The sequence below is a fragment of the Lichenostomus cassidix genome, chromosome 4 (assembly GCF_008360975.1).
Source record: "Lichenostomus cassidix isolate B80296 chromosome 4, HeHo_3.0, whole genome shotgun sequence".
Taxonomy (NCBI): domain Eukaryota; kingdom Metazoa; phylum Chordata; class Aves; order Passeriformes; family Meliphagidae; genus Lichenostomus; species Lichenostomus cassidix.
In genome coordinates this window covers 23,618,878-23,645,004 of record NC_139484.1, presented here as the reverse complement: position 1 = coordinate 23,645,004, position 26,127 = coordinate 23,618,878, and the positions used below count along the sequence as shown (strand labels likewise).

The 26,127-nt window shown below is 44.3% G+C and overlaps 1 protein-coding gene across 2 annotated transcripts in view; it reads right to left on the bottom strand.

Moving 5' to 3' along the window:
- The window catches only part of TET2 (tet methylcytosine dioxygenase 2), a 71,878-nt gene extending 51,531 nt beyond the window's left edge, over positions 1–20,347 (bottom strand). For both annotated transcript variants that reach the window (XM_085058317.1, XM_085058319.1), the window contains exon 1: positions 20,202–20,347. In XM_085058317.1, the coding sequence (XP_084914443.1) occupies positions 20,202–20,231 (30 nt within the window). In that variant the 5' untranslated portion in view covers positions 20,232–20,347. The remainder of the gene's footprint in view (positions 1–20,201) is intronic.
- Between the last annotated feature and the right edge of the window lie 5,780 nt (positions 20,348–26,127).

Here is a 26,127-nt window from a genome sequence, read left to right as displayed (position 1 = left end):
TATGAGATAATCTCCCAGAGGCTGTGATCACCAGACTTTTCTTCTACTTCTGCTTGTGTGAAGAATAAGTCACTGCCACCACAGACAAACAACAAAATGTTCCTATTGCAAGCCATGCTAAGCATGGGTTTGGGCTTTTTTTTCTATTGTTATCTTCCTACAAAGAGCCTTTTTCCTCTTCTGACTCATATTCTACCATAAAAGCAGAATTTTAAGGTCTAGGGTGCAAGGATTTTCCCAGCTTTACACAGTCTCACTCGATGCACTCCGAAGCTTTGCATCTCTTCCCAGTATTTGCACTTGAAAGTAATTATACAGAAAAAATATTTATGTGCTATTTATGTACCACAGGCATGTCTTCAGGCATCTGCTGAGCTAGGGGACCTCTTGTTCGACACCAGAAGTATATATAATGTCCTTTTGATTCCCCTAACTGTTATCTGTTTCTTCCCAATGGGCAATGGAGTGAGTTCTTCCATGGATGCATGTAAGATCTTACATGTGATCTCACCGCAGTCAATAATTTGTAAGATTAATTAATCACCACTGTGGAAAAGCACTCATGTTCATGTTACTGTTAATGAAAGGAGAAGGGGGAAAAAGCTTTTCAGCAGAGGGACTACTACCCTACAAAAGAGCAGCAGTCAAAGGCCAGAACTGGAAACAGGTGCTTGTGGATCATGCAAGCTCTCCTGAGGCCACTGAATGGGTCCAGGGCTAAATCTACATACAGACCACGGGGCTACCTATTCCCCTAGGGCTCCTTTTGTTGCTGTCTGAGGGACAGGTTTCCCTGCTTAGGTTTTGCCTGCATGTTACAAAGCTTTCTTTTTTAAGAACTGCTATGTAATAACTGAAAATAGCATGCCCCATCCATCCTCAGTGCAGCCGGGCAGAGTTCCTTCATAGTATCTGTCATGCCTAAAAATATTCCTGTTATGAAAATAGAGACAGAGATGTCTGTTTCTGTGTGCTGTGCCTGTGTGTTTAATGTACGTGTAAGTGCATGTGGAGATAGTCTGAGGGGGAGCTTCCTCATCCTCAGAGAGTGAGTGCTGTACTGAAAAATTATTTAAAACGGTGAGCGTCATGAATAAGGGCTTGATACCTGTTGCTGAGTATCTGTCTGTAGCTCTACTGCTGCACTATAAATACATCTAAATTAAAACAGACAGTATGTAAAGCAGAGCAAGGGATACCTCTGACTTCCAGACTTGCTAAACTTGCAACACTGTGGGCAGTGCTGCTCACAGTAATACTTCACAGGCACGAGAAAAATACAATGAGCAATGAGGCAGGCTAAACCTTATAAATGAGATGGGGTATAAAATGGGAATGTTTGGAAAGAAGGAAACTAAAGGACACAGCAAAGTAGGTAAGATGTACATTGACTGGTGTGTAGAGGATGACAGTGATGAGGGTCACAGTGACAAGGCAGAAAGGTGGGAGGCATTTAAAATCACATGTGGTTTTCCTTCTCTGAAAGTTTTAAGTCATCGAAAAAGCCCATAAAGGAATCAATTATGACCATACAGAAACAGGAACCGATGAAAGAATTTATGTCTCAGCGTAGAGGAAAACCCTATTAGTTAAGTGTTTCTCATGGCTTTTCCCCCCCTTCTTTCTTTTGAAACTATGTGAAATGATGATGTTTTCAGCTTTCTAACAGAGGCAAACCCTGCAACTAAGCCTGCCCAGTTTAGGTGTCTTAAAGTGCAAAGGGAAGCAAAACCATGCAAGCACAAACACCTGCTGAGTTTGGGAGAACAGAAAGAAACAAAAGAAAGGATGAAACAGAGAAAAGGCCTGGGTTGTCTCCAGTTCCTTCTGAACTTAGTCCAGGTCAGCACTGTTGCTGACTATAGTGCAAGACAGGAGTTTCTGCAGGAAGCCCAGATTGTATGAAAGGATGTTTATTTCTCACAACTGCTATCTTTACATCAGGATACTGTTGCTTTGAAACCTTCTTTGCTTCATAGTTTCTACAGTTCTACAATCAGTATCCCCATGTACTTGTCCTCTGAGACTGCTGAAAACTATGTCTAAATTCCCTGGAGGGAAAGACAATCAGATGAATCAGCACTTTCTGCCCAGTTCTGCACAGCAGAACCAGTAATCCTTCCAAAAAGATTGCCATCTACCCCCCCTGAATAACCTGATTTAGCTCAAATCATATTCATATATATAATTAACATTTTTAAAGGGTTTCTAAAGCTTGTGTCACAGCCTATAAAATTCTTTGGCACATTCAGAGGAATTTAGGTACTTTCAGGTTAAAACAGGTTTGGCAAAATAATGAAAACCAGAAGCAGTAATAAAAAGCCCAAATTCCTGAAAATACATGATGTGTCCTTCCCTGTGCATTAGGCTGCAACAAGTGTGTTGACAGGCAACATTAGATATGCAAGGATGAAGTAAACAAAAAACCCAAGGATTATGAAGTAAATATTTGGGTGTATTAGCTAACTGTTTGGGAGTGTTTTGTGCTTTTAAATTAGTTTGTATTAATGTTTGAGTCCAATTCACAGTCTAAAAAAAGATAACTGAAATGATCCGTCTCCTGCCCACAGTCATCTCCTCCATCAATATTTTTGCTTATCTCTCTTCTCATGTTTCATGTTTTTTCAAGCAGCTCTTTAGCAAGCCACAAAAATGTTAGCTATCCAGCTAGGTTTAAGTGGACCCCGGCTGAAGTAAATATTCCAGGCATATTATCTTTCTTTTCCATTTCTTGGTTAGTCCTCTTTGGGCCTGCTACATGTAGATCAGGAGTCTTTAAAATGTTTAGTGAGGGAACCATGCATTAGAGAAACCCTTGCTTTCACAGTGCTGTGTTTCTATAGTAACCATCTTATTAAAGCACTGCAGCCATCTGCTTTAAATACTAACTTCACAAGACCATCAGGACTAGCTTAAAACAATATCACATGTTCATTAAATATTAAAACTAGAAACAAAAGGAGAGACATACAAGAGAGACCTTCTTCCTGTTCCTTCAATCTAATCTTTGAAAAAAACCCAACACTTGTTTGCTCTTTTTGGATAATTTAACAGTTCATGCCACTGTTTTCCAAAGAACTGTGCAAGTGGCCACGCTTGCTGCTGGTGGCATGAACTACAACTTTCTGGGATTTTGCAAAAACAAACAAATGAAGAAAATAGCTTCTTGGGGTAGGTGGTCAGTCTGTATATGCTCCTGATAAGAGATTTACTGGAGCCTGTTTTTGTAGCAGTACTCTCAGGCACACTGTGGTGAAGTCTTTAGAGGAAGGTGCACACAGGGAAACACTAGCAGCAGCTGGGAAGTGCCACACTGAAGCAAACAACTGTCCGTTTTTATCATAGTTTCATATAGTTTGCTAAAGGGCAAATGCCTCAGAGAAATGTATAATCACTCAGTAATACATTCAGCCAACTCCAGCTTATAGCCAAAACCATGAGATTTAAAACCCCTATAGATTGTATCCCTAAGGAGCAGGAGCCTAGACATGGTCCTAATTCACTTAAATGTCTGCTACTTACCAAAGAACCTGCTTAAGCAACAGGCTGTGACAGCAAGGTCCTTAGATTGAGCACACCCACTGTCTTTGTTTCCTTTCAGCAATTTGAAATATGTTGGCTACTACCTTCTTCAAATACTGGTTTTCTTCAAATTGTTCTAGTGAGCAAAGGTAGCTCCTGAGACCCCTTCTCTGCCTTCAGTGTATAGTATCTAGCTCACACTCAAGAGGTACTTTCACTGAGCATTACTTCCTGCTACCTCATTCTGTGCTGCCTGTTTGGAGGCCCTGATCCAGCACAAGCTATTGTATTTGGAGTCAGAATACATGGGAACACTCATGATTTGCAAATTTCATCTGAAAATGTCACTGGAACAAGAAAGAGGAGGAGAATTCATAACTTCCTTCCCATGGACAAACTATATACCTCTGGCACTATAGCTCAAGAGAAATATTTTCCAGTGTTTTGCATTCTCTAAAACATGTTTCTGTCTTCACCCACTGCAGCTTAACAAAGCCATACATACTACTAAGATTAGGTACTGTATTGCATCTGGTTTTCCCACTTCTCTGTATTGCCACACTGAGCAAGTGCCTACGCTTACACTTTCATTGTATTGTCCAGATCTTCTGTGGCAGAGAACTCTGCACAGAATAGCGGCAGTGTGCCCAGATAACACTGCCATGGTCCTTGGCCAAGAAATTCACATTCCAATGGATCACCAGACCCTCACAAAAATGTGTAATTCCTTAAGATTCCCCCACTATGCAGTTCCTCCTCTTTGATGACACCAACTTCTCTGTTTCTCACACTAGTTTTTTTTTCTGAAGTTCTTCTGGGGTTTCTTGTATTGGTAACCCAGGGGCAATGTCTCAAGGCAGAAACAATCGTGAGCAAAAACACTGAATGAAGAACAGGAGTTCCTGGAGTTACAGTGAACATCAAGCTGAGCAGTTATGTCAACCCTTTTGAGAAAAAAGGGCAGTTTTTGCACAGGCTCTTTTGTGTGGCTTTGTCAGACATTAAGTTACTTTTCTTCTTAAGCCTTGGCAGGGCTTCAACTGGAATGCTTTATCTGTCCAAAAGGAAAAAATGTTCATCAAAATGAGAAGACTTGGAAGAGTACAGAATCTCTACTAGCAGAGGTCTTCTAGAGCAGATTATCCACCTATTTGTCAAAAGTGCCAGTTACGATTTGGCTGACTAGGGAGAAGAAGATGGAATAAATTGTCTCTTCCATGGCTATTTTATACAACTTTTAGGAACAACGTGTCCATCTTTCTCACTGCTGTGCACTGGTACAGAGAAATGCCATTTAGTATATTCCAATGAGAATTTTCTTGGATAAGGGTATAAGCAAGTATGAACAGGCCAAAAAGGGGCTCACAAAGGAAAGATGCTAGCCACTCTTCCCCTCAAAATTAGCCTAACCCAGATTTTCCACATCAAAACTTCACACTGAAGCATGATGTTCTTTTGCGTGGAGTTTTGTGGTAATTACCATTCTTGAGACAACCATACTCCGTGTTTGTGGATCTACAGCAAAGAAAAAAAAAAGCTGCCACGATAGTGAAACATGAGTAGAAGAGAAAGTCTAATTTTGCTCTTTCTGGTGTATCTCTTTGAATTCATAATATTAGGATTTCTGTAGCTTTCCTGTTTAATATACGCAACTGCTTTCTTTCATTGATATAATCTGACTACTAGAAATAGGGCTTTCATCATATTTTTGAAGCTTTGGAGGTTGGTCATGGCCAAAGTCAGGCTAGTGGGCAAAGCAAGTAGTGTTTCTTGTAGGACTGAACGACATGGGAAGAAACCTTGGCAGCTCACTAGTTTAATCCTGTGAACATGAAGAAGAGGCATTGCTGGTATGGCTCAGCCATCTTTTGGGTTGTTTTAAACTTACTCTATAAGGTGAGATTTTCTTGCTTTCCTAAGAACACCTCTGAACATTTTTCCCCACACATTCCCCAGTACTGTAAAAAATCTGAAATGCTCCTTGTTCATTGTTTTTGTTCTCTTTTGCACATATTATAGTTCTTGACTCATGAATTAACAGGACTTGTTATGTTTTTAAGTAGGGTTACAGGAAACATTTTCTGCCAGTGGTTTGCGCTGAACAGATACTCTGCAGGCCCTTTATGTGTTTCCACCTTGCCTTAGAGTGCCATGGGCAATTGTTAGTGTAACTTAATGTATTGTCCAGCAGGTGTTCTGTACATTTTATTCTCTGTGCACAAAAACAATAAGCAGTTGGTCTGTTAAGGAACCATCTTCTGCTGAGAAAACAATGAGTAAGAGAGACAGAGGAACAATCTGACCCCTGTCTGTCTACTTCCTAGGTCCAGGAAGTCCTCTCATTGCCTCATTCAGTGCTGCAGCTTTCGGAGTACAATTGGTGTGCAATTCAGATCCTATCCAAGATTCCCAGCTTCAAGAGACATTAATACAAAACCCTCAGGTAAATACCTGAAGTGCTGTTTCATCTCTTCTCCGTCTCCCACTGCTTTTTTTGTAGATTGGCTTTCCAGAGGGGTGAGGAAAGAGGAGTACCGAAAAATATAAACTGGTAAATAATCTCTTGCTCTCTCCCACACACCTAGGCAGCAGAGAGAGCTATGGCTGGGGACAGTTGTTTATTATGCCAAGGCACATTCTTCCCCAAACTATGCATTGTCATGACTGTAGATCAATCCATCTAAGTATAAGAAAAATCAAAAGGCCTTAAGTCTGTTCTCTGGGAGTTGGGTAAAACTCTTTAGTAAAGACTTGCACCCATGCATCTGAAGACATAATTAAACTTTAGGTGTGCCTTTTGCTGAACTTGTTAAACAAGATTTCCACTGCTTTTTTACCTAGAGGATAAACATGACAGAGTCTGTATTTATTTTGAGATACTCATCTAAACTGACACAATGGCGGTATTCACCCTGTAGCATACAATGGTAATCTTACACTATTTCCTTCCCTCCTACCCCCAACTAAAAGCATTGAATGAAATAATCATCATAATAAGCATTTCTTCCCTTATATTCTCTTCATTGGGTGACTAAAAGAAGGTCTTCAGTGTAAGAGCTACAATGTAAGAAAATATTATAAATGCTAACAATAAGAAGATTCTCTGAGTCAAAGATGCACCAGACAGAATTTATGTATCTGTATAGACCTTACACAGGTTAAGTTAAATGTACTGGTAAAGCCCACAGACATCATAAATACTAATAATCCAGTCCTTGTATACCTCAGTACTTACTGGTTCAGAACAATTTAAAAAGTGCTTCAGGGTTTCTGAAGAAAGACTCCAGAGGATGTAGAACGATGTACCCAAGAGGAAAGCTATATACATTAAGGGACGATTTTATACTAAGGCTCTAATTCTCCTTTCTCTCAGTTTGCCCATACTTGTACAGTTTCACAGTAAAGTGGATTTGCTTTCCTCAGGCAGGAGAAATGCTACAAAGAGCTCTTAAAATAGGAACACAGCAGTGACCTATTTTCAATACTTCCATTCTCATTTCTAGATTTATTATATACAGTGTAATGAACATTGTAATGGACATTCAGCAGTAAAAAGACATCAATAACTGACCAAGTACATTTGCTCTCATTCTGAATGCAGGATTAAAAATAGCTAGGAGACTGGACAAAACCAGCAATGGGCCAGGGGCTGACCTGCAGAGCACTTCACTGGCTCATGTTAGGGCTATCTGGCCACATAAAATGGGTTAGTGATCAGGCCAGAGTAGACATGTGTCAGACTCTCTTGTTTTATTTTGTTTACATAGCGAGAAAACTTTGCAGGAACTTTGACAATACTAATGCAGGGCTGCTGTGGGTATGGTTGGAAAAGATGAATACTATGAACTACCTTTATATTTACAAAAATTTTATTCAGTAGTGGGACTGAACTGTATTGCAGAAGAGGCAGGGAGAAGCCTGTGTCTTTCCTGCAGGCTTTATCATTATGATATTTACAAACACTGAGATGTATTATAGTAACTAATGTAAATAGAATTACCATCTTTCTACCAGGTCATCTGCTACCGAAAAGTCAAACTTTCTATTTGGGAGGGAAAAAGAATTTTTCATCATTTAGGAAGCTTTTGCAAAGCTGAGATTAAATTTTTTTATTCCAAAAGTGAAAACTGGAAGTGATTTTTCACAAGCATGGACTATTTTTGTTCATTTAGCGGCTTTTTCAAGAAAACTCTGATTAACTCTAATTTCAAGAAAACTCTTAGGCAACCACTCACAGTTATAGGACCTGCCTTCCTACACATACATGTATTTCTGAGACAACTTCAAGAATGCTAGAATCTGTCAAAAACTAATTGTTGGACCATGTCCTCCACTTTACTATAAACTGCTAACTTCTAAGAAGCAAACTGTTTTGGAATGCTTTGGTGTATCTACAAACTTCTTTGAAGATCTTCAAGAGTAAGAAAGGGATGCTTTCTTTTTTTCAGTAGACATGTACTGTAAAAAATACACATGTGAAGATCGAATGGACATTTGACAGTTGAGCATTCAGTGCTTGGTTTGCTGAAGTAGTGTTTCAGCTATGCTATTTTTTCTTAAGGCCCGTGTCAAAAAACCAAGTCAGCCATACAGTGGTATTCGTATTTTGTAGATGGAGGTGTTTCATTTGAAATTACTAAGGCATCTTTTTCCTAAATGGATGGTCACGGCCAGACTACAAAGCATTCATTAGTGCCTGAGTGCAAGAGTTAATAAAGGAATAAAAAAGGAACTGTCAATCAGGAACCACACGATCATGCAGTGTTCTTTTCTTTTAGCCAAAGTAAACCAGCTTTGCATTTCCTTCCCGTTTTGAAAATGTTATGTGCTTTCTGAGTTAGTTCAATGCCGAAACAGAGTGCTGAAGAATACAGGCACTTCTATCCCTGAGTTGCTGAATCACTTTTCCGCCGCTCCTGCTAGTTAATAGTAGCTATTTTTAGTTTATGGTGGAAAACACTCTCATGGTGGTAATGATACTTCAAAACAGTTTGGGAGCAAAATCATCTGCTTTGAACGTCTCTCAGAGCTTGTGTTGGTACGAGCGCCTCGCTATTCGTTCCAGCACTGGCGATCTAGGTCAGCCTGGCGCGTGGGATGTGGCATTCGCTGCCTCTTTCATAACTGCCCGTAAGAGTTCTGGGGTCATGTTTGTAAACACTGCTGCCATGTGCGCGTAAGCACGTGGCGAGACACCAGCATGACCTGGAGTGCCAAAGCCGAGAGGTAAAGCTTGGCGCCGGTGTGATGTCGCTAAGCCAACCAGTGCCAGTGCTCCGGCTGGCGCGCACCCCTCGCAGCCCGTGAGATGCCACGGCGGGCTGTTTTAAGGGCAAGTGGGAACCTTTTTCCTGTACGTGGCACACGTGGACGTGTGCTATTGTTGATGGTGGTCCCGCAGGTTTGTCTTTCAGTGGTAAGCAAATGGCAGTGCTGAATTGTTCTTAAGAAAAATGGAACTCCTTTCTGCCCTAACTCACTAAAATTGGAACCCACATGGTCCCACAACACAATGCAAAACTGTGGCTCTTAGGGAAATGTATAAGGGCACATTGCCAAAACTTCCAAAATTACTTCAAAGACACATAACAGAGACTTCGTGTCTGTAGTAACTTTTTGCTGGCTTTGCACTGAAGAAATTAAGACCACGTTTCAGGGATTTGAGGAAGTAGCTCCTAAATTATTTCTGTTTATCGGTAGAGGTTGCATGATATGGCCAGTGCAAACAAAAGTCACGAGTCTTTCATTTCCTCTTAACGAGAAATAAGCAGACCCAGCCACCCAAACCTATGCAAAGTTTCATCTCACCCCAGCCACAGAGTTTATAAGCTTCAAGAAAAAGAAAAAAAAAATGTGAGAGGGGGAACAGTCTGTGGTCAACGTCCCTCTCCATTATAGCAGCTCTGTTTCAAGTGCAGCTGGAAGGCTCATTTGCTTTGACCTTTCCTGGGAGATCCGAGAATAGGACAAAGAGTTAAAGTGTTACCAGCCCCTGCTGAGTCTGCACTTCTTGGCTAGGCAAGCCTGAGAGGCGGCTGGAAGAGGGTGTGCACACAGCAGAGGGTGAGCAGGAGGGGGTGAGGGGAGGGAGAGTAAAACAAAAGGAGAAAAATAAACTGTGCACACCCCGAAACAAAACAGGGGAACAAGTATAGAAAAAAATGCTCGTCTTTGAAGAACAGGAACTTTTCTGTTTGTTTCCCTCCATGTAGTTATATCTTGTTATCTGAACTCAAGGTACAGTAGATATATGAGTCCTTGAACTCTGAACTGGTGAGGAGAGTAGCAAAAGTAAGTCAATACAATTTTAGCTGAGCAGCTGGAAAGAAACAGGCTTTGTCTTTTTGTGCCTCAGCTATGGGAGGCCATTTAATGCTGCAACACACAGCTGTTCAAACCTCTTTCTTACTGTATGCCAATGGCCTGCTAAAACAAAGCAGAACTAAGGCAGTCTTCTCTGAGTAATAATGCAACTCTGGTTTTAAATACTAGCTGCTCCTAACTACTTGTGTTTTGTTGAGTCCTGTCTCTTAAACCTGGACAAGAAGTGGTCCCTGGTTTGTTAGCGGGAAATGAAAAAAAAAAAAAAAAGTGTCCATTCACTTCCACAGGGTTTTTGAAATCCTGCCCTACTGGGTAAATGTTACCCAATTCCCTAGTAGTGTTTCTGGAAAGCAGAAAAGTACCCTCACTGCTGTGTGTACATCTAGCTAGCACTCTCCAGCGCTACTATGCTATCGAGCAATAAAGTTTCTATTTTTGACTCACTGTGGATGACCTTGTTCTAAACCCCTGGCCTGAATATTGCTTAAATGTAAAATGAGCAAACCCGAACAAGCTAGCAGGCTCCACCACAGCCCATCACAGCCCTTCCTTTGGCCATGACTGCTACAAGCCAAGAATGTGGGTGAAAAACAGGAGCTCTCACAAGCTGCAGTGTGGCACCCAGTGGCGCCTGGGGACACCTGGGAGGGTGTTTGTAAACAGCATGGCCACGTGCATGCAAGCCACGTGGGGCTTGGCTGGCTGAACCTCCAAACTGCTGTGGGGAGAGGAGCAACTGGGGAGGCAAGTCTGAACGCTCTGCTCCATCTTTTTCCAAAGTAGTTTGCAGTGCTACTGAATCTCTAATCATGGCAGGGAAAAATCCATCGGTCCTTCACGATCAACTGCGTCTATCAGAATCCAGAGATGCTACACAAACTAAATTACCTACTGGATTTTATTTCCAGATGCATTTCATCATGTATTTTATCACCAGTCTATGAATGTGCTGAAGTTAAATAGGGTAGGTTCCTGGTTTAATGTTCTGTGTACCAGGCAGGCTAAGCTATGACTATGACCCACAGCAAAGTAATTCTCAAAGGCCAGAGAGAGACATTAAAGCTTACCATCTCCAATTCAGGTCTAGGAGATAATGGGGGACTATGGAGAGAAAGCTATGAATGCTGCTATGGTTAATATCACCTGCAGGTTTGTGCATCCCATCTCCAGCAGAGAGATTTCTGACAACAAATAAAAATTGGTTTTGTTTTGGTATTTTTCCCTCCTTTCCCTCAAGTATGTCAACATGAGGGTTCGTGGACCCTGACAAAGCTTTAATTGATAAAACAGATCAAATGGGAGTTGTGTGCTAGGTTGGAGTTCATGTACATGAACAGTTTGCAGAGTGTGGGAAATCTTGCCTGAATGAATAGGAGGATTGAGGGCGTTAAAAGGGAGTTACTGGAGTACCTACTTATAGAAATGACATAACTGTTTCACACACTGTGATTAACTGACACAACATACTACTTTTAATTATTGTTATTTTAATTCTTTGGAGGTACATGGAGACATTTACAGTGCCAGTAAAAGGGAGATAACATTCTTCCCTGCATCCTTTCTCACTTGGAGCGCAGGGTTTAAACAGTGCTGCAAAGCAGTGAACAAAAAGTCATCCTTTTCTCTGAGGAGATTTACCTAATTTTAATTTGCTGAGTTGTTTTGGATAAGCACTGCTGATTTGGAGGTCTGAAAGTTGGTGCAGCAAAAACAGAACACGTCAGTCAACAGAAAATGCTACTGAAAACCAAATTCTGGAAAAAAGTGAAAAGTGTCTAGTTTCTGTTTCTTAAAATTGATACTGCTGTTATCTTAGTAAGCAGAGCAAACGATCAGTAAACTTCTGAATGAGCAGGAAGGAGAGTATCATGGGTAAGCACTGGGGCTTAGGAGATATGGGTTCAGTTCCCAGCTATACCACAGCTTTCCTGTAGGTCTTCTAGGGTTAAGAAAAAAAAAGGCACAGAAATGAATGACTCCAGCAGGGTTTGTACCACATTGCATGATCTCTGTGTGCTTTGGCTCTCAGTTGTTGCTTATTAATTTTATACCCTTTCTCTCCTTTGCGTGTTTTGCCTGCTCATTAACATCAGCACCCTGGGGAAAAGGCTGCAGCAGTGCTGCTTAGGAACTCCTCTTACACACACACACACATGCACATATACACAGAACAGGCAGTAATAGCAGCTTTGCTTTATTTACTGCAAATATTTAGTTTTTTGAAAGGGAGCTGCCTGCCTCTGCTATAAACAAGAGTTACTAACACTCTGGCCCCTTGTGTGCTGCCAGACCCCTTTTCTCTGCCTCTTTTAGTGAATTAAACAGTAAGACAGAACAAAAATGGCTTATGTTTGTACAGCCCCAAGCACAGTGGGATTCTGTTTCATGGCTGGGATATGAGGTGCCTCCTAATGTGCAGTAATTAATTTCACTCTATCCACTCTCCTTATATTTAGAAGCATCAGAGTTGCCATCCTGAATTAGACTCATGCTCCAGCTTGTCCAACAAAGTACCTCCAACCAGGTTGTTGTTTCAAGAAAAAGCAGCTACTCTGTTAGTAGTTAGACTCTTCCAGAAGCATAACTTCTAATTCATCAGCTAGTTTATATTTTATAGCAAGATACATGCTAACTTGCAACTGCTTTAAAAAGTTGGGCATTTTAAAGTAAAAATTAGTTGTTAGCTTCTATACCTCTAAGTCTTTCCATCCATTACTTCTCCCTGTCCCCTCAAAAAAAAAGAAAAAAACAGACCTAAAACTACTTTTTCTTTTTTCAGTGCTACAAAGTATATGACTGATTAGGTGCTTCACTGCTCCAAGTGTGTCTGGTATAGCTTGCTGAGCTCAAGGAAAATGAATAGGGTTTTGTGAAAAAGGCAGTTTGCAGGATCACAAGTCAGCTGACAACATTGGAGGGAAAAAAAGCCACCTATACTTAATGTATTGTCAACTGCACAACATAGACACAGTGGAAAAATAGATAGAAATCTGTATTCTCCTGGCTGGTTTCTCACTTCTCAGGCACTGCATACAGTAAAATAGAGAGAAAGAAAACACATCAGCACCATTCTTGGTGTTCCTACTGCTTTCTCACACCTACAGAAGCTTCTCTGCATTAAGGATTACAGTGAAGCAGAAAAGTACAGGTCTAAACTTATTTATGGAAAATGAATGTTCCATGTAGAGTAATGGAGAGCACCACAGAAACAACAGAGAAATGAAAGGCTGTATTTTCTGGTTTTTGCATATTTCATCTTTATAAATACCAAACATGTTTTTCCCTATTTGTCGGTATTTTCACTTGCTCCTGTGTATGTGATGTGTACATTTGCAACTATGTGTGCCTGGAATGGGGAACACACTAGCATACATTTTCCTTCCCCCAAAATGTCTACTAGTTATACAAAATTAATTAAGAGTTAAATCTGACCCTGTCCAGTTGTTCAGCTTTCATGTTTTTGATTATTACTGTTGCCATTTAAGTAATACTTCAGAGCTTTTTCAAGGGGCAGACAGCCTTGAAATGAAATAGAAAAGCAAGAAAATGTGTGCACAGGGAACAAAAATTTGGTAACTTGAAAAGAAAATGTTAAAATCTGTAATATGTGTACACACATACCCCCACTGCTCCATATCCTAGGAAGAGGTGAGTCCTATGTATTTTCCAGCTTTCATATGTTCTCTTTTGGGGATAAAGAGGATTCCTTTTATTAAGCTGTATACGCACTTGAAATTTCGTGGAAATACCTCCCTTCTGTGGTCTTTAACTTTGGGAAAACAGTAGAAACTCTGGCTTTACTGCAACAATTCTTTTTCCTCATTTTACTGTGAGCAGGGAAGTAATGCTACTTGCACACAAGAAAATATGCAATCATTCTTTTCTCCTTTTTGCTTACATAAGAGCTGAAAGAGTTTTGTGTCCTTTGGCAAGTATAAAAATTTTATAACTTCAAAGAATGTGACTTCAAACACAAGTGAAGTAGCACTGAAAGTACAAACAGATTAAACAAAGATGAAAAAAAGCATCAGGGGCATGAAATGGGGGTGAGTGTTCCATGAACAGTTGCTGTGTCTCATTTGAAGGGACAAATCTGGAAAGATACTAAAGGACACTGAAGTTGAGGGCAAAACTTTCCTGCTAGCATCAGGCCCAGGGTTTATGTTTACCCTTTGATCTCTCTAACAGCACGAGAAGTGGCAAGAGAAGGAACAGTCAGTGCAAACTCAGGAATGCCTTTGTCACATATTCTCTCACATGCTTTACTCTTGCTTGGCTACCTTCTGCTACCCAGCTGGTCCAAGAGTAATGGGAACTGTAGGTCAAAAAGAAGCCAGAAAAGAAAATGAAAGGTGGTAAAGAGCTTACTGAAACAGATTCTGGATATGACATAAAACATTTTGTCCTGCAAATGAGAAGACAGGTGAACAAGAAACCACTGCAGTGCAATTACAAAATTACAGTGTTGTAATAGACATCAACAAAAAATGGGAGCAACCAGTGTGAACACACAACTTCTAGCAGAAGCCATGTGTGTAACAAGATCTGCAGATCAGCCTTCATACTCTGTTGCATGACAGTGAGTACCATGACTCATCCAGATAAATTCAGAATATGAAAGAGGCATTTGTACCAACTGCTTCCTCCCTATGGGGAAAAAGCAGATCTTAGGATTAATTTTGTAAAAGCAAGGGATATGCTTCGCACAATGTTCTGAGTGCTTCCTGCAAAACTGCATAAGAAAGTCTGAAAAATGTGCATGGGACTGGATAAGGAGAAGAACCTCTGATAATAAAGTTCCACAGCACATGCAGGGCATAGGCTTCAAGTGTCTCTGAAGACCAGAACCTGTCTGACACCTTTGGTTAAGTCCACAGGGGAGAGCATGAAACACATTGTCAGTTGGGTGCTTCTGACCAGCTGCAGTGCATTTTCACATCACAGAATCAAAAAATTTTCATCTCTGAAAGGCATCCCCAAAAATTACCACCACTTCTCCCCACTTTTTTTTTGAGCAACAGATTGGTGCCATTATTCACTTGGTTGAGTAAATGCAAAAATTTCCACCAAGCTTCTTACATCTAATGGATATCCAAAACTTGCCTTGCAGTGTTACTAGCTTTCGTAACAGCAACGCCTCTTTGTGTCAACATGTTTCAGTAAGTAATAAAGACTTTCAGCTATTTGATTTTACTCATAAAGTTAATAGGATTCATGATTTCTTTCTTGTTCTTTAAAAAGGGAATTGTTCTAGTATCCTAACAGGCACTGAATCATGCTTAATTAAGGAAAAAATATATAACCATTTACAGCGAGATTCTTGTATTGTAAAGAGCTGTTTTGTCATAAAAGCTTTTGGGAATGGAATTAATTATACATTTTTAAAAGGGGAGGAGGGGCACAAAAATAATCTGAAACCTTTGCACCAATTCCCGTAACTCCCTTCTCATACTTCAGGTCAGTCTGTTCCAGACAAACCCATCAACACAGCCCAGGCTGCACTTGAGCACAGAGAAAAAAACAACAGCATTCGACAAAGGACCCAGTGGTCTAGAATGCAACGCAGATGCAGAAAGCTCAGCCAAAACCCAAACTATGATATGTGTTCTTAAAACTGTGCATTTTTTTATTTCTTTCCCCCTCCTCTGCTGTCCGTGAGGACCAGGGACATTCCTAGAACTCTGTCCTCACTGGCTTCCTCGAGGCAGCTGCGGAGGATGCTGGGGCAGTGTTTGTAAACACTCAAACCACGTGCATGCAACCACATGGAGAGTCATCGTCCTGACCTAAACCTACCCACTTGGTAAGCCGGGGTTTCACTGCAATGGAGCCAAATCCTTTCCCAACACGATGTGACTTAGAGTAGCTCACGCCAGGACATTGGAACACAAACTTGGACTGCTTATGCATTATTGGAAAGGAGACTAGGCAGAGGAGTTGTTTAAACTTTAGTCATTGAAACGTAGGTTTAAGGACAGGGTAGCTCATGTAGAGTAAAGAATGCAGAAGATGTTCTTTATACAGACGCAAAAATTCAACTTAAACCTGGAAACTTCTCTTTCCCCCTGCAGACACCTGGTAAAACCAATATTTGTACGCTGGGAAAACGTGGAATATATTTTAGGTTAGAGGTAATGCTGTAGAACATGTGAAGATTATTTCATATTGTTTAAATTGCATCATGGTATTTAATCAGAGCACCAATGGTACTGCTCTGTACCTGGGCAAGACACTTCCAAGGGGTATTTGGTTATTGAGCTATTCCTGGTTATCTTAGCTATCTAAACACTCACCTGCTCACTTCTTTGAAACTGTCTATTGTGGTTTAACAAAACATTGCACTTGATTAGGCTTAAAATGCTAAATTATCCTTTCTTGCTGAACTTGAGCATAGAAAAAGCCTATTCCTTTCCACACTGCAACAGAAATGCCTCCTGTATTTCTTTTTCTTTTCTTTTAAGAGGAAAAACACACACACAAGGAATTAGGTCAAATACTGCAAGCCTTTATTTATCTGTAAGAATAATCCTTCTGGGATTTCTTGCCATATGTATACTACAAGGCAACAACTTGGAATTCCAACTTGGAATCCCCATCTGCATAGAAAACTTTTCTTTTTAAAGACAGCCTGAATTTTTTTCAGGTTACTAAGATGATTCAGAGTTCTGGAAGGTGTTTGACAGAGATGAACAAGCCTGCTTGAAAAGACACACAGGAATCTAAATCTTTATGGCTTTTATTTGTTACAGTGTTTTTCAAAGCATGGCAATTGTCCTTAAAGTGACCCCAGTTTTAAAATCCTTTACTATGAAAAACTAGTAGAACACTCTTTTTGATCCGACTGTAAATCAGGACATATTTTTTTCTTCATTTCAAGAACAGTTTGAGATATGTGGGTGAAATCAGTTAGCTGTTCTTTCTATTTCTCAAACCTTGTTTTTCTCTACCTTCCTCCTGCTACTCCCTGCTACGTAATGCAAAGCACATTCCCAGTATTTTAATCTAAGCAACCTTTTTGGGTCAGTCATCAGCTGTCATTGGGATTAGTCCAGCTGATGCTGGAGGTTCAGAATTTTTGTCCTTAACTCCACCATCTCTGCATCCATCCACTGAGCAATTCCTTGGCAAAATGGGTGATTTTCCATATATATATATACACACATATACATAATTTTTTAAAGCAGACTTATCTACCCTAAGGTAAGGCAGAAGTGATTTCTTTTCAATGGGTGACTGAGAGGATGATTACTCATGGCACTTTCCATTTGTAAGGTTTTATTATTTAGGATTATTGGGAGGAGGTATGCAAATTGAACATTTAAGCAGTGATGATCTGAAAGCAACAACCGGAACTATGGCAACTTGTTACTAGTTACTTGTTCAGTGTTCAAAAGCATCTTTCTGCTGCAGAGTATCACTAAATGAGTAAGATGGTATTCACTGCCTTATGAAGTAAGGGATGGGAATAATGCTGCAAGTGTGATTGATTCATACAATTCTCTTTTTGGCTTTCAGCCATGATGCAGTCATATGCTTTATCTCTGTTCAGACTACAGCTTTTTTTTTTTTTTAAATAATGAATCATAGTACATCCCACTCCATTTCAGAACCAGCACATTGCCTTTCAAAATGATGTCACAACACTTAATGCTGCTGGCTGACTGCCTTAACAGCAATCAGAGAGCTGGACTAAATAAATACTGTATATTATTTGCCAAAATAATTTGTGGTTGTGTTCTCCAGCAGAGTTTCCAAGATAACCACCGACTCTACTTGAAACTTGGCAATATTGTTCTACCACTTTCAGGCTCCAGTTGTGAAGCTGGCTTACAGATGCTGCTACCATGCCTAGAGCTACTGTGCGGCAGCCCAGTGAGAGAGGCACAGGGGTCACTCGTTGTGACAAGCCAAATTTGACAGCTCTTCTGGAATTCCACCTTGACAAATTGTCAACTTTTAAAAAGGACCTTACTTGGCTCCTGTAGAAATACGAAATTTATCTTCCACTTGGAATGAAATGGAACAAGGGATTTAAAGTCACTGCTTAGGCACAGTGATAAAAACGCTACTGCCCATGCAAGTAACTCAGAAGTGAGGTACTCCCTGTAACCCTGACATTAATGCAACTTGACCTTCATGTTTTTTAACATCCGAGCAGCAGATTTGTTCCAAAATAGGATGAGAGGGGTTTTTTCCCCTTTTTTTTTCTTTAGGGCTGTCTGCCTACTGCTAATAGTTAAAGGAACTGTGTGGAAGACACAGGTGCAGCAGCATCTGAAGTGCTTGGGGCAAGAAGGAAGAGTCTCCTCTAACTCTGGCAGCTGAAATGCCCATTCCATAAGCAGGTTCTCCTGATTCCGCATGCAGAAGCCAAAACATTTACAACCTCCTATTTCTGCTACCCAGTGCAGCACTGGTACCAACAAGAGACCTTGGAAATCTGTCTATCATAGTAACTCCTCAATAACTCCTCAACAAGCACACGTTTCTCGTTCTTTAAACAATGCTGACCTCCCAAAGTCTAGGACCATGTGCACTGTATCAAAACAATACCAGTTTTCCTGGCTAAAAACCACCAACACAGTGAATCACCACAATGCCAAAGTTCTCGTTAAAAAACCTCACTACCAACAGTAATAATTTGCCAGATTCAGGTGCCCCAGTGTCTTGCATTCAACCTTGTCTTCTTTTGAAGATGTGTTCGGAATGGGAAATACAAAGCCACTTTCTGAGGTTCCCTGGATGAATTCACAAAGGGTTTTTTAATGTCACTTCCCAAAATGAAACAACTATTTCCACTGAAAGATGACTTTTGGGTTCTTCATTTCATGTAAACAGCAGTTTAGTCCCACCACCAAAACACAGTTATTTTCCACATCTCTGCCTTCCCTTTTTTCCCTCCTCCCTACACCCTGGCTTCTAGATTTAAATGCTGTCTGACTTCACTGGCAGGGTTCATACTACTCTTTCCATAAGAAAGACATAATACTGCCCAACAGTGATTTATTTTCATTGGTTCCAAATGGTGGTTTTCTGTGGGATAAAATCCAAGATGGGTCCCTTCTTTCAGAGAGTTAACAGCAGCAGTCAGATCCCTCTGTAACTCGAGTTTATACATGACTACTGACCATTGACATCTCCCTGTTGAGTATCTTCAGCAACCACGTCCTGTTTTGCACTTTACAACCTCCAGAGAAAGTGCCGTGGTGGAATACACATGCAGATATACAAGTGAATGTGTGACTGCACTCACCCCCTGCTGCAGTAAGTCAACCTGCCATTAACACGCGAATAGAATGGCCTCATTAGCCCACAAACAACACCCACTGACCTGCTTTCACTATGGACAGTATCTCCTCAGCTCTTAAACTCTTAAACTTCACATTGAAAAGAAGAAAAAAAAAAATTACGCTGAACATTCAGAGCCGCCGATCACTGCTCAAAGCCTGCACATTCGCATGCCGCTCATCATGGAAAACAAATCTTGTTATGAGATCTTTGGTTGCAGCGTTTCGATGAAAGCACGCTAGACCGCATCACTTTTCCCTTCACCTCACTCCGAAAAGGAAAATTACTTAGCAGAAAAGAGTCTGCCGAATTTCCAACATTCAGACCGCGAGCCGAAAAGCCTCCTTTTAACTCGCGGCATGAGAATGAGCGCTGGTGTCTAAGGGGTGATTTAACGCAGATAAACGCCGCGCTGCGAGCGAGCGAGCGCACACTGCCGCGCGTCCGACCCAGGCGTGGTGAGGTTGTTGCTCTTGTCTGTCATCTGGCGGGGAACGAGCCTGACCTCGCCGAAAGCGTTATGTTAGGGGAACACGCTCGGGAAAGTGATTCTCCTTTTCATCCCGTGGCCACATTGTGCCCCGACGGCGGGGTTTAGCAACGCGGACAAAACACGCGTGTGGACCATTGCACAGAAAGAGGGAGGCCTCGCTCCGAGCCCCTGCTTCGCCCGCACGCGCTTCCTCCCGAGCCCCCGGCACCGCGGTCCGCTCGCCGCCCCCGAGCCCTCCCCGAGCCCGCAAGCCCCCCGCCTCTCGCCCCTCTCCCCGGGCTGCGCCCGCCTTTGTGTCCGCCCGGGGCCGGGGAGCGGCACAAAGCCGGGGCGCCTCCGGCCGCCGTGCCCCGTCCGCAGACAAAGGCGCGGGGAGGGGCGGCGAGGCGCAGCCCGGGTCCGGCCCCGTGAGGAGGGGGCGGCGGCGCCCCCGCCGCCCCTGTCAGTCAGCCATGTTGGGGGACCCGCGGCGGCGCCCCCTCCTCGCCGACCCCCGGCGGCGCGGCGCTGCCCCGCGACACCTCCCGGCGGTGCCGGGCGGAGAAGGCGGCCGGCGCGGGGATCCCGCTCTGACCTCTGCCGCGTCCCTCAGCCTCGCCGACATCCAGCACGCACAGCCCGGGCGCCGCGCTCCCCGCTCCTACAGCGCCGCCATCTTGCTTCCTTCTGCTCCTTGGCGAGCGCGGCCGGGCCCCCGCACCAATATGCGCGCGGCGCCCTGACGTCGGCGCCCGCCCCGCGCGCCGCCCCGCGCGCGCGGCACGGCTCCCCCCGGCCCCCCTCCCAGGCGCGGCGCGGGGGCGCCCCCAGCTCCGTCACCGGCGCCCTCCCCGTTCCCGACCGCGCGGGGCTTTTTTCCCGGCTGCTGACGCTCTTTCGGCCTTTTGGGGATTCCCCCCCGCCCTCTCACTGCCCCCGCCTTTTCTGCTTTCGCCGGTGGGCTCGCGGGACACGGCGGGGCTCGGGGTACCGCCCGCCGGCGCCAGCCCCCGCCGCCTCCCGTGGGACGCCCCCCGGTCCCGCATCCCTCCCGTGCCCGGGGCCGGCGGCGCTTTCCCACGGCCCCGGGGAGCCCGTCTGCTGTCGCCGGGCTGCTCTCCCCCGTTGCGGCGGGGGGCTTGAGGGGGCAGCTTGGCAGTGCTCGGTAACCGGCTGACAGCGTCAAAGAAAAGCCAAGAAAGAAAAGGAAAAAAAAAAGTCGACCAAATCTCCTCAGGCTCCCCCAAAATGAAGCCCTGTGCGGGCACAAACCGGGCTGTCAGCGGCGATTGCTCAGCGCGGGATGAGCTGGACACCCGTCCCGGGAGCGCCCGCAGCCGCGCCGCTCCGGTGCGTGACGAGCGGGACTAGCGGCACCATTCCCGAGCTATGGGCTCCTGCTCGCCGCAGGAGAAACGGTGTGGTGCCGCCACAGCTGGAGCCGCAGAAGGAGGTCTGGTGCCGCTCCCAGCCCCTCAGCCCCGGGAGCGGAGGTTGGTGACCCCGAGCCTGCGGGGGCCAGGTTCCCACTGCCATCCCCTCCGTGCGCCGCTCGCCGCTCTTCGCCGGAGGAGCTGGAGCCCTTCCAGCTGGGCAGCTGCGGGCAGCAAAAGTAAAAGTGTGCGAAACCGCATCTGTGGGAGCCTCCGCCGGGCTTTCACATCGCCGAAACACCGCCCGGAGTCCCGAGCGCAGGACGGAGCCGGGGGCCTCCTCTCCAGCGGGTCCCTCTACTTCCCACTGCGCCAAGTAGAGCAGCTTCCAGGCTGCTTTCCTCCGGCCTGCCCGGGACGCGTGCGGGGCCAGGGGGGATTTTAGGAGAGCATTAACTTACCAGCCAGACCCTCTCCTCTCCGGTGCGTCCTTCACCCCAGGGGGTGACAGGGGAAGGTCTCCAAGCGCTGTGTTCATCAGTGGTGCCCAAGAGATGCTGAATCCCCATCTGTCCTCTGCCTGGCAAAGGCGAGTTGGAGGAAAAGGGCTTCAGCAAGATGACAAACCCGGTGCATTTGAATCAGATCAGTTATTTCTAGGAAATTCAGATCATCACTGAGTAATTTGTTTTTCATATCACAGGTTGTTCTCTGAGTTTTGGTTTTACTTTAATTTCTGCGAAACATTTCAGAAGCACGCTAAAGATAAAAGTTTGCCCTTACAACTTGATGAAATAGTTCTGTGATGGTGGCAGAGTCACCTCTGTACCTTTGCAAGGCAGCTTGTTCTCCCCAGCCCTTGGAAAGATGTTGGGCTAGCTAGCCCTATCCTGTAGGAAAATGCATGGGATTTCTGACGAAGATCATTGTCTTTACTTCTAAAGAGCTGACTTCAGCAGCATTTCGTGCAGCCTAAATCTATGCAAATAGACTCAGGTCTCCCTCTTTTCAGAAAAGCAAATGATGCAAAAAATGGTCAAGGTCTGCCTCAATTTTGCCTCTTTTTTGTGCTTTCACAGCACTTGCTTGATTTCCAGCAGGCTTTAATCAGTATTTAAAACTCTTTTAAGTTTGCCTGTTCTATTAAAGCTTAGGGTTGCTTTTCCCCCTGGTGGCACATCCAGCTGACGTTACAAGGAAAGAACATGCTCAGCCTCTCTGTGGGTTCGAAGTGCTGTCTCGTCTGTGAGCTGCTCTTACGGCACTGTAGACACTTCCATCCTCTGCACTGTCTTGTTCTGCCTAACCCGGGCTTGGCATTGACAGGGTTTGAGAGTGCCTCTCTCTCTGTGCTTTTCTCTAGCATTTGCATTGCACTGGGAGAGGTGACCCTCCTTTGCATGGCTCAGGTCCCTCCCATGCCAGTGAGCCCTTTGTGGCTGGAAAAGGCAGGTGTCTGGTTTTGGCAGGACCCTGTTGCACCGGGGCAAAGACCTATCCTCCCTTTGCATGAGCAAGCAGCTGCAAACCTTGGTAACCAATGGGGTGGGTAAAATGAAAAAAAAAAGAAAGAAAAAGCCTCCAACCACCACCAAACGCAACAGCCACAAGCAGGAGTTTGAAACTGAGCTGGGATTCTTTTGTTTTCCGACTGTGCTCCTGTGCTGAAGATAAGGGACCACTCATGCATGTGTTACCTGCACGTATGAATGTGAGAAATGCGTGCATTTTTTAAATGCTTCCTGACATAGGTGTGGTTCCCTTCCCCATTTTTTCTCTCTCTCACTCTTTCTCTCTTTAAGCTTTACTGCCCTAATGACAGCCTGTCGTAATCACCAGGCTCAATAAACCCAGGAGCAGTCCTGCTGAACCAGCACTACTGTGTTGCTTCCCGGAGCACAAGGCACATTTACCAGAGCCTCCCTGCACTGCCAGCTTGTACTCAGCTGTCTTGACCTACAAAATTCCTATGTGACCTGGTGCCATCCCGTAGTCCTGCTACATTTTGACAAACTGCATGATCTTTTTGCTTCCAAGTCAATGGCTTTCTGTTGTGCATGGCTCTGTCAAATGCAGTATGCTCTCCAATGCGTGTTTCTTGGTATCTGTTAGCAGCCTAATGGGAGGGACACGAACCTAAATTCTCCCTTGGAGTAGTTCTGTTTGCTTCAAGGTATTTATTGAATGAGAAAGTTTGACTCATTTTGCTTTGCTGTACCTATCAAACAAGAGGAAAAATTACTGAATATGACCACAGTGAGAAGTGATAGAAAAACCCCCACACATTTTCACCCTTAAAGAGTTGGGGGCAAAAAGGCTTTTACCTCTCAAATATGCTGTTTGCTGACCTAAGTTGTATGCATTTCTCAAAGCAAGTATCTGCTGTAAAAAACAGATATACACCTTCCTTGGAAATGTACTGAAATGCACTCAGCTCAAGCAGTGTTCTGGAGATGTTTCTAGAGCTATCCCAGCCACACCATTTTTCATGGGCAGAATGTCAGGTAAAAAGCACTCTGCAATTAGAGCATTTGTGTGTACGGCGTGTAATTGCACACAATTAATCCAGTGGTTTCAAAGAGCATGGGCCTTGCCCCTCTGCTAGAGGAAAAGCTTGCTCACCGTGAAGGATGTCAGGGTGGCCAGGGCAAGAGTTGCAGCCAGTTTCCTCCCAAAGCTGCAGTGAGCAAACCTGACTGACTTTCCGAAGGAATGTAACGTACCTGGATTTCTTAAAGCCCCAAACTAAACATCCAGAGAGATGTACAGAGCAAATAATATTTCATCCTGTAGTCCACATTGCAGAATAAGTGGGTTTGTGTTAAGTACCCACTTCACATAGGCCAGGGGCAAATTGAGCTCTGACTGAGAATTTCTGCACAAAAACAAGTTCAGAGACTTAATTTGTTTCTACTGAGACTTCAACTTTTCATGGTTTTTTATTCATGTTGCCTTGCCCCCATAATAAAGTGTGAACTTCTAGTTGAGCTGAGAGGAAAGAAATTTGCTAGATAGCCCATTTCACCTCCTCGAGCAAACATGTGGATCCCAGAGAACTGTCTGCTGTGACATGATAGGCCTGCAGAAAATCTCTCTTGTCCTTTCTCCACACAGACATTTGTCTCTGTCACAGGAGACACTGATTTCTCATGTACCCATGTCTGGATCACAGCAGCATCCACCAGAAGCCCTAGAGGGACAAGGTGAGGGAAAGGCAACAAGATCAGTTCAGTGAGCTATTGTTTTCCTTTGGTTTATACTTTCAGCAGTGCTTTTTCAGGTCCTGAGACATCTGTTCATCCATGAGCTCAAGAATCCATCCTCAGAGCTGAGGGATCACATTGATGCTGGGGCTGCAGCCATGCCAGCAGGCAGTGGGAGGGAGCCCTGCCAGACTCGTGTTGATGACAGGACACCACTTTTTTCCTCTAAATTCATCAGAGATCACTGTTTGTCATTTCTTTGCATTCATACCCTGGACAGGAAGGGGCATTTCCGGGACTGCACAGAGGAGTTGTTGCAGAGGAAACACGTGGGAAGCACAGTTCTGTTTGTCTGTTTGGGAGTGAGGTGCCCAGTGGCTGGGATGCCTGCAGGGACGATATCAGTGCTGTGGTGTGTTGTCTGCCCAGTGCTGTCATTCTCTTGGTGGGAGGTGTGTGTTTCTTAAGAGCTATAGATAGGTCATCTTCTAAACCCTTGGCTTTTGCCAGTGGGTGTAGATGTCTTTGTGCTGCTCTTCAGCAGGTTATGGCTCTGAAGGTGACTGTAGCCTTGTGATTGCTGGGGCATTTATGGCTGGAAAACCTGAATTTTGGCACCCTGGACATCTACTAGGCAATTCCTGCCCCCAGGACTACGGCTGGGATGAATGCCCTGGGGATAAGAAGCCCGTGGCAGAGAAGGGGTAAGGGAGGCTTAGATAGAGGTGAAGCAGGAGGACCCTTTCTGAAGGTACAGCTTGTCCTTTTGGGGTCCCAGGCTTGCTTTTTCATGGTTGTAGGAGTAATATCTTGAATAGTCCATGCAAGAGACACAGAAACTCTACTCACGGGAAGTAGAGGAAGATCTGGGCTGAGGGATGGACACCAGGCCTGGGGTTACTCCTAAAGGAGTGGCAGTTTACTTTGTTGACTTCTGGTAATAACCTTCCAAGAAAGGGCCAGAAGCTGACCTCTGCAGGAGAAGCACTCAGCAGTGTGTACAGATCCTAGATGCAACTGACTTGGTGACATTCAGGATTAAAGTAAATTCTTCTTGCTCTGTTCATCCCGCTCCCTGGCCTGCCAGCATTCCTCATGTGTGTCCACTGCAGCACCTTTGGGAAGGCAGCAAAGCTGAGAAATCAGCCCAGTACCGCAGACCAACATCCGCATGGGGACAGGAGCAGAGCGCGTGGTTGCTTTTCCTCAAAACACCCCCCTGTGAGCACAGAGGGCAGCCAGCCTTACTCCATCAGTCAGGCTTGCTGTGGCTGAATGTTCTCCCACAGGCAATGCCTGTCACAGCAAAGCGTGGTGAGCTGTGCTGTGTTTCTGGCGAGTACATTACGCAGCCATCAGGTGGCTCGAAGCCACTCCATCAGTCAGTCCAGCTCTGGGGAGGAAAGCTGTGCTTTCAGCCCTCTGCGGAATCGCTGAGCAATGACGTGCGACCGGGACTGCTCCACCAGTGTCAGGCTCTGTGTGTGACAGTGTGCATGTCTCACCGACTTTCTGGGCTGGAGCAACATTTGGGAGCTGTATCCATCCATTCTCTGATTGTTGGAGGAATTCCTTTCATAACCCCTGAACTGTGAGCATTTTACTGCTGCATGAATAGCTAAGGGCTGGGCAGGAAAGGCAGCCTACAGCTACCAAATCCTTTACTGATTTTTTTCCCCCTGCCTTCTCTACTGATGTTTGGTTTTCTCCTTATTTTCAAAGCCTTCCACAGCCTTGTGGGTGTCATCCTGGCATGGATCCTTATATGCTGCCCATGGGGTTTGCTGCACTGCTTGGCATCACCTCGGTTGCTGGCAGCTCTTACCCTGTGGCTCTGCAGCAGCATGAAGGGAGCAGGCAGGTGGATGAGGCAGTGGCATCTCTTAAGTGCTCTTCCTGGTCTCTGCTGGTGATAGTGGTGGAGGAGGATCCCTTGCACATGATG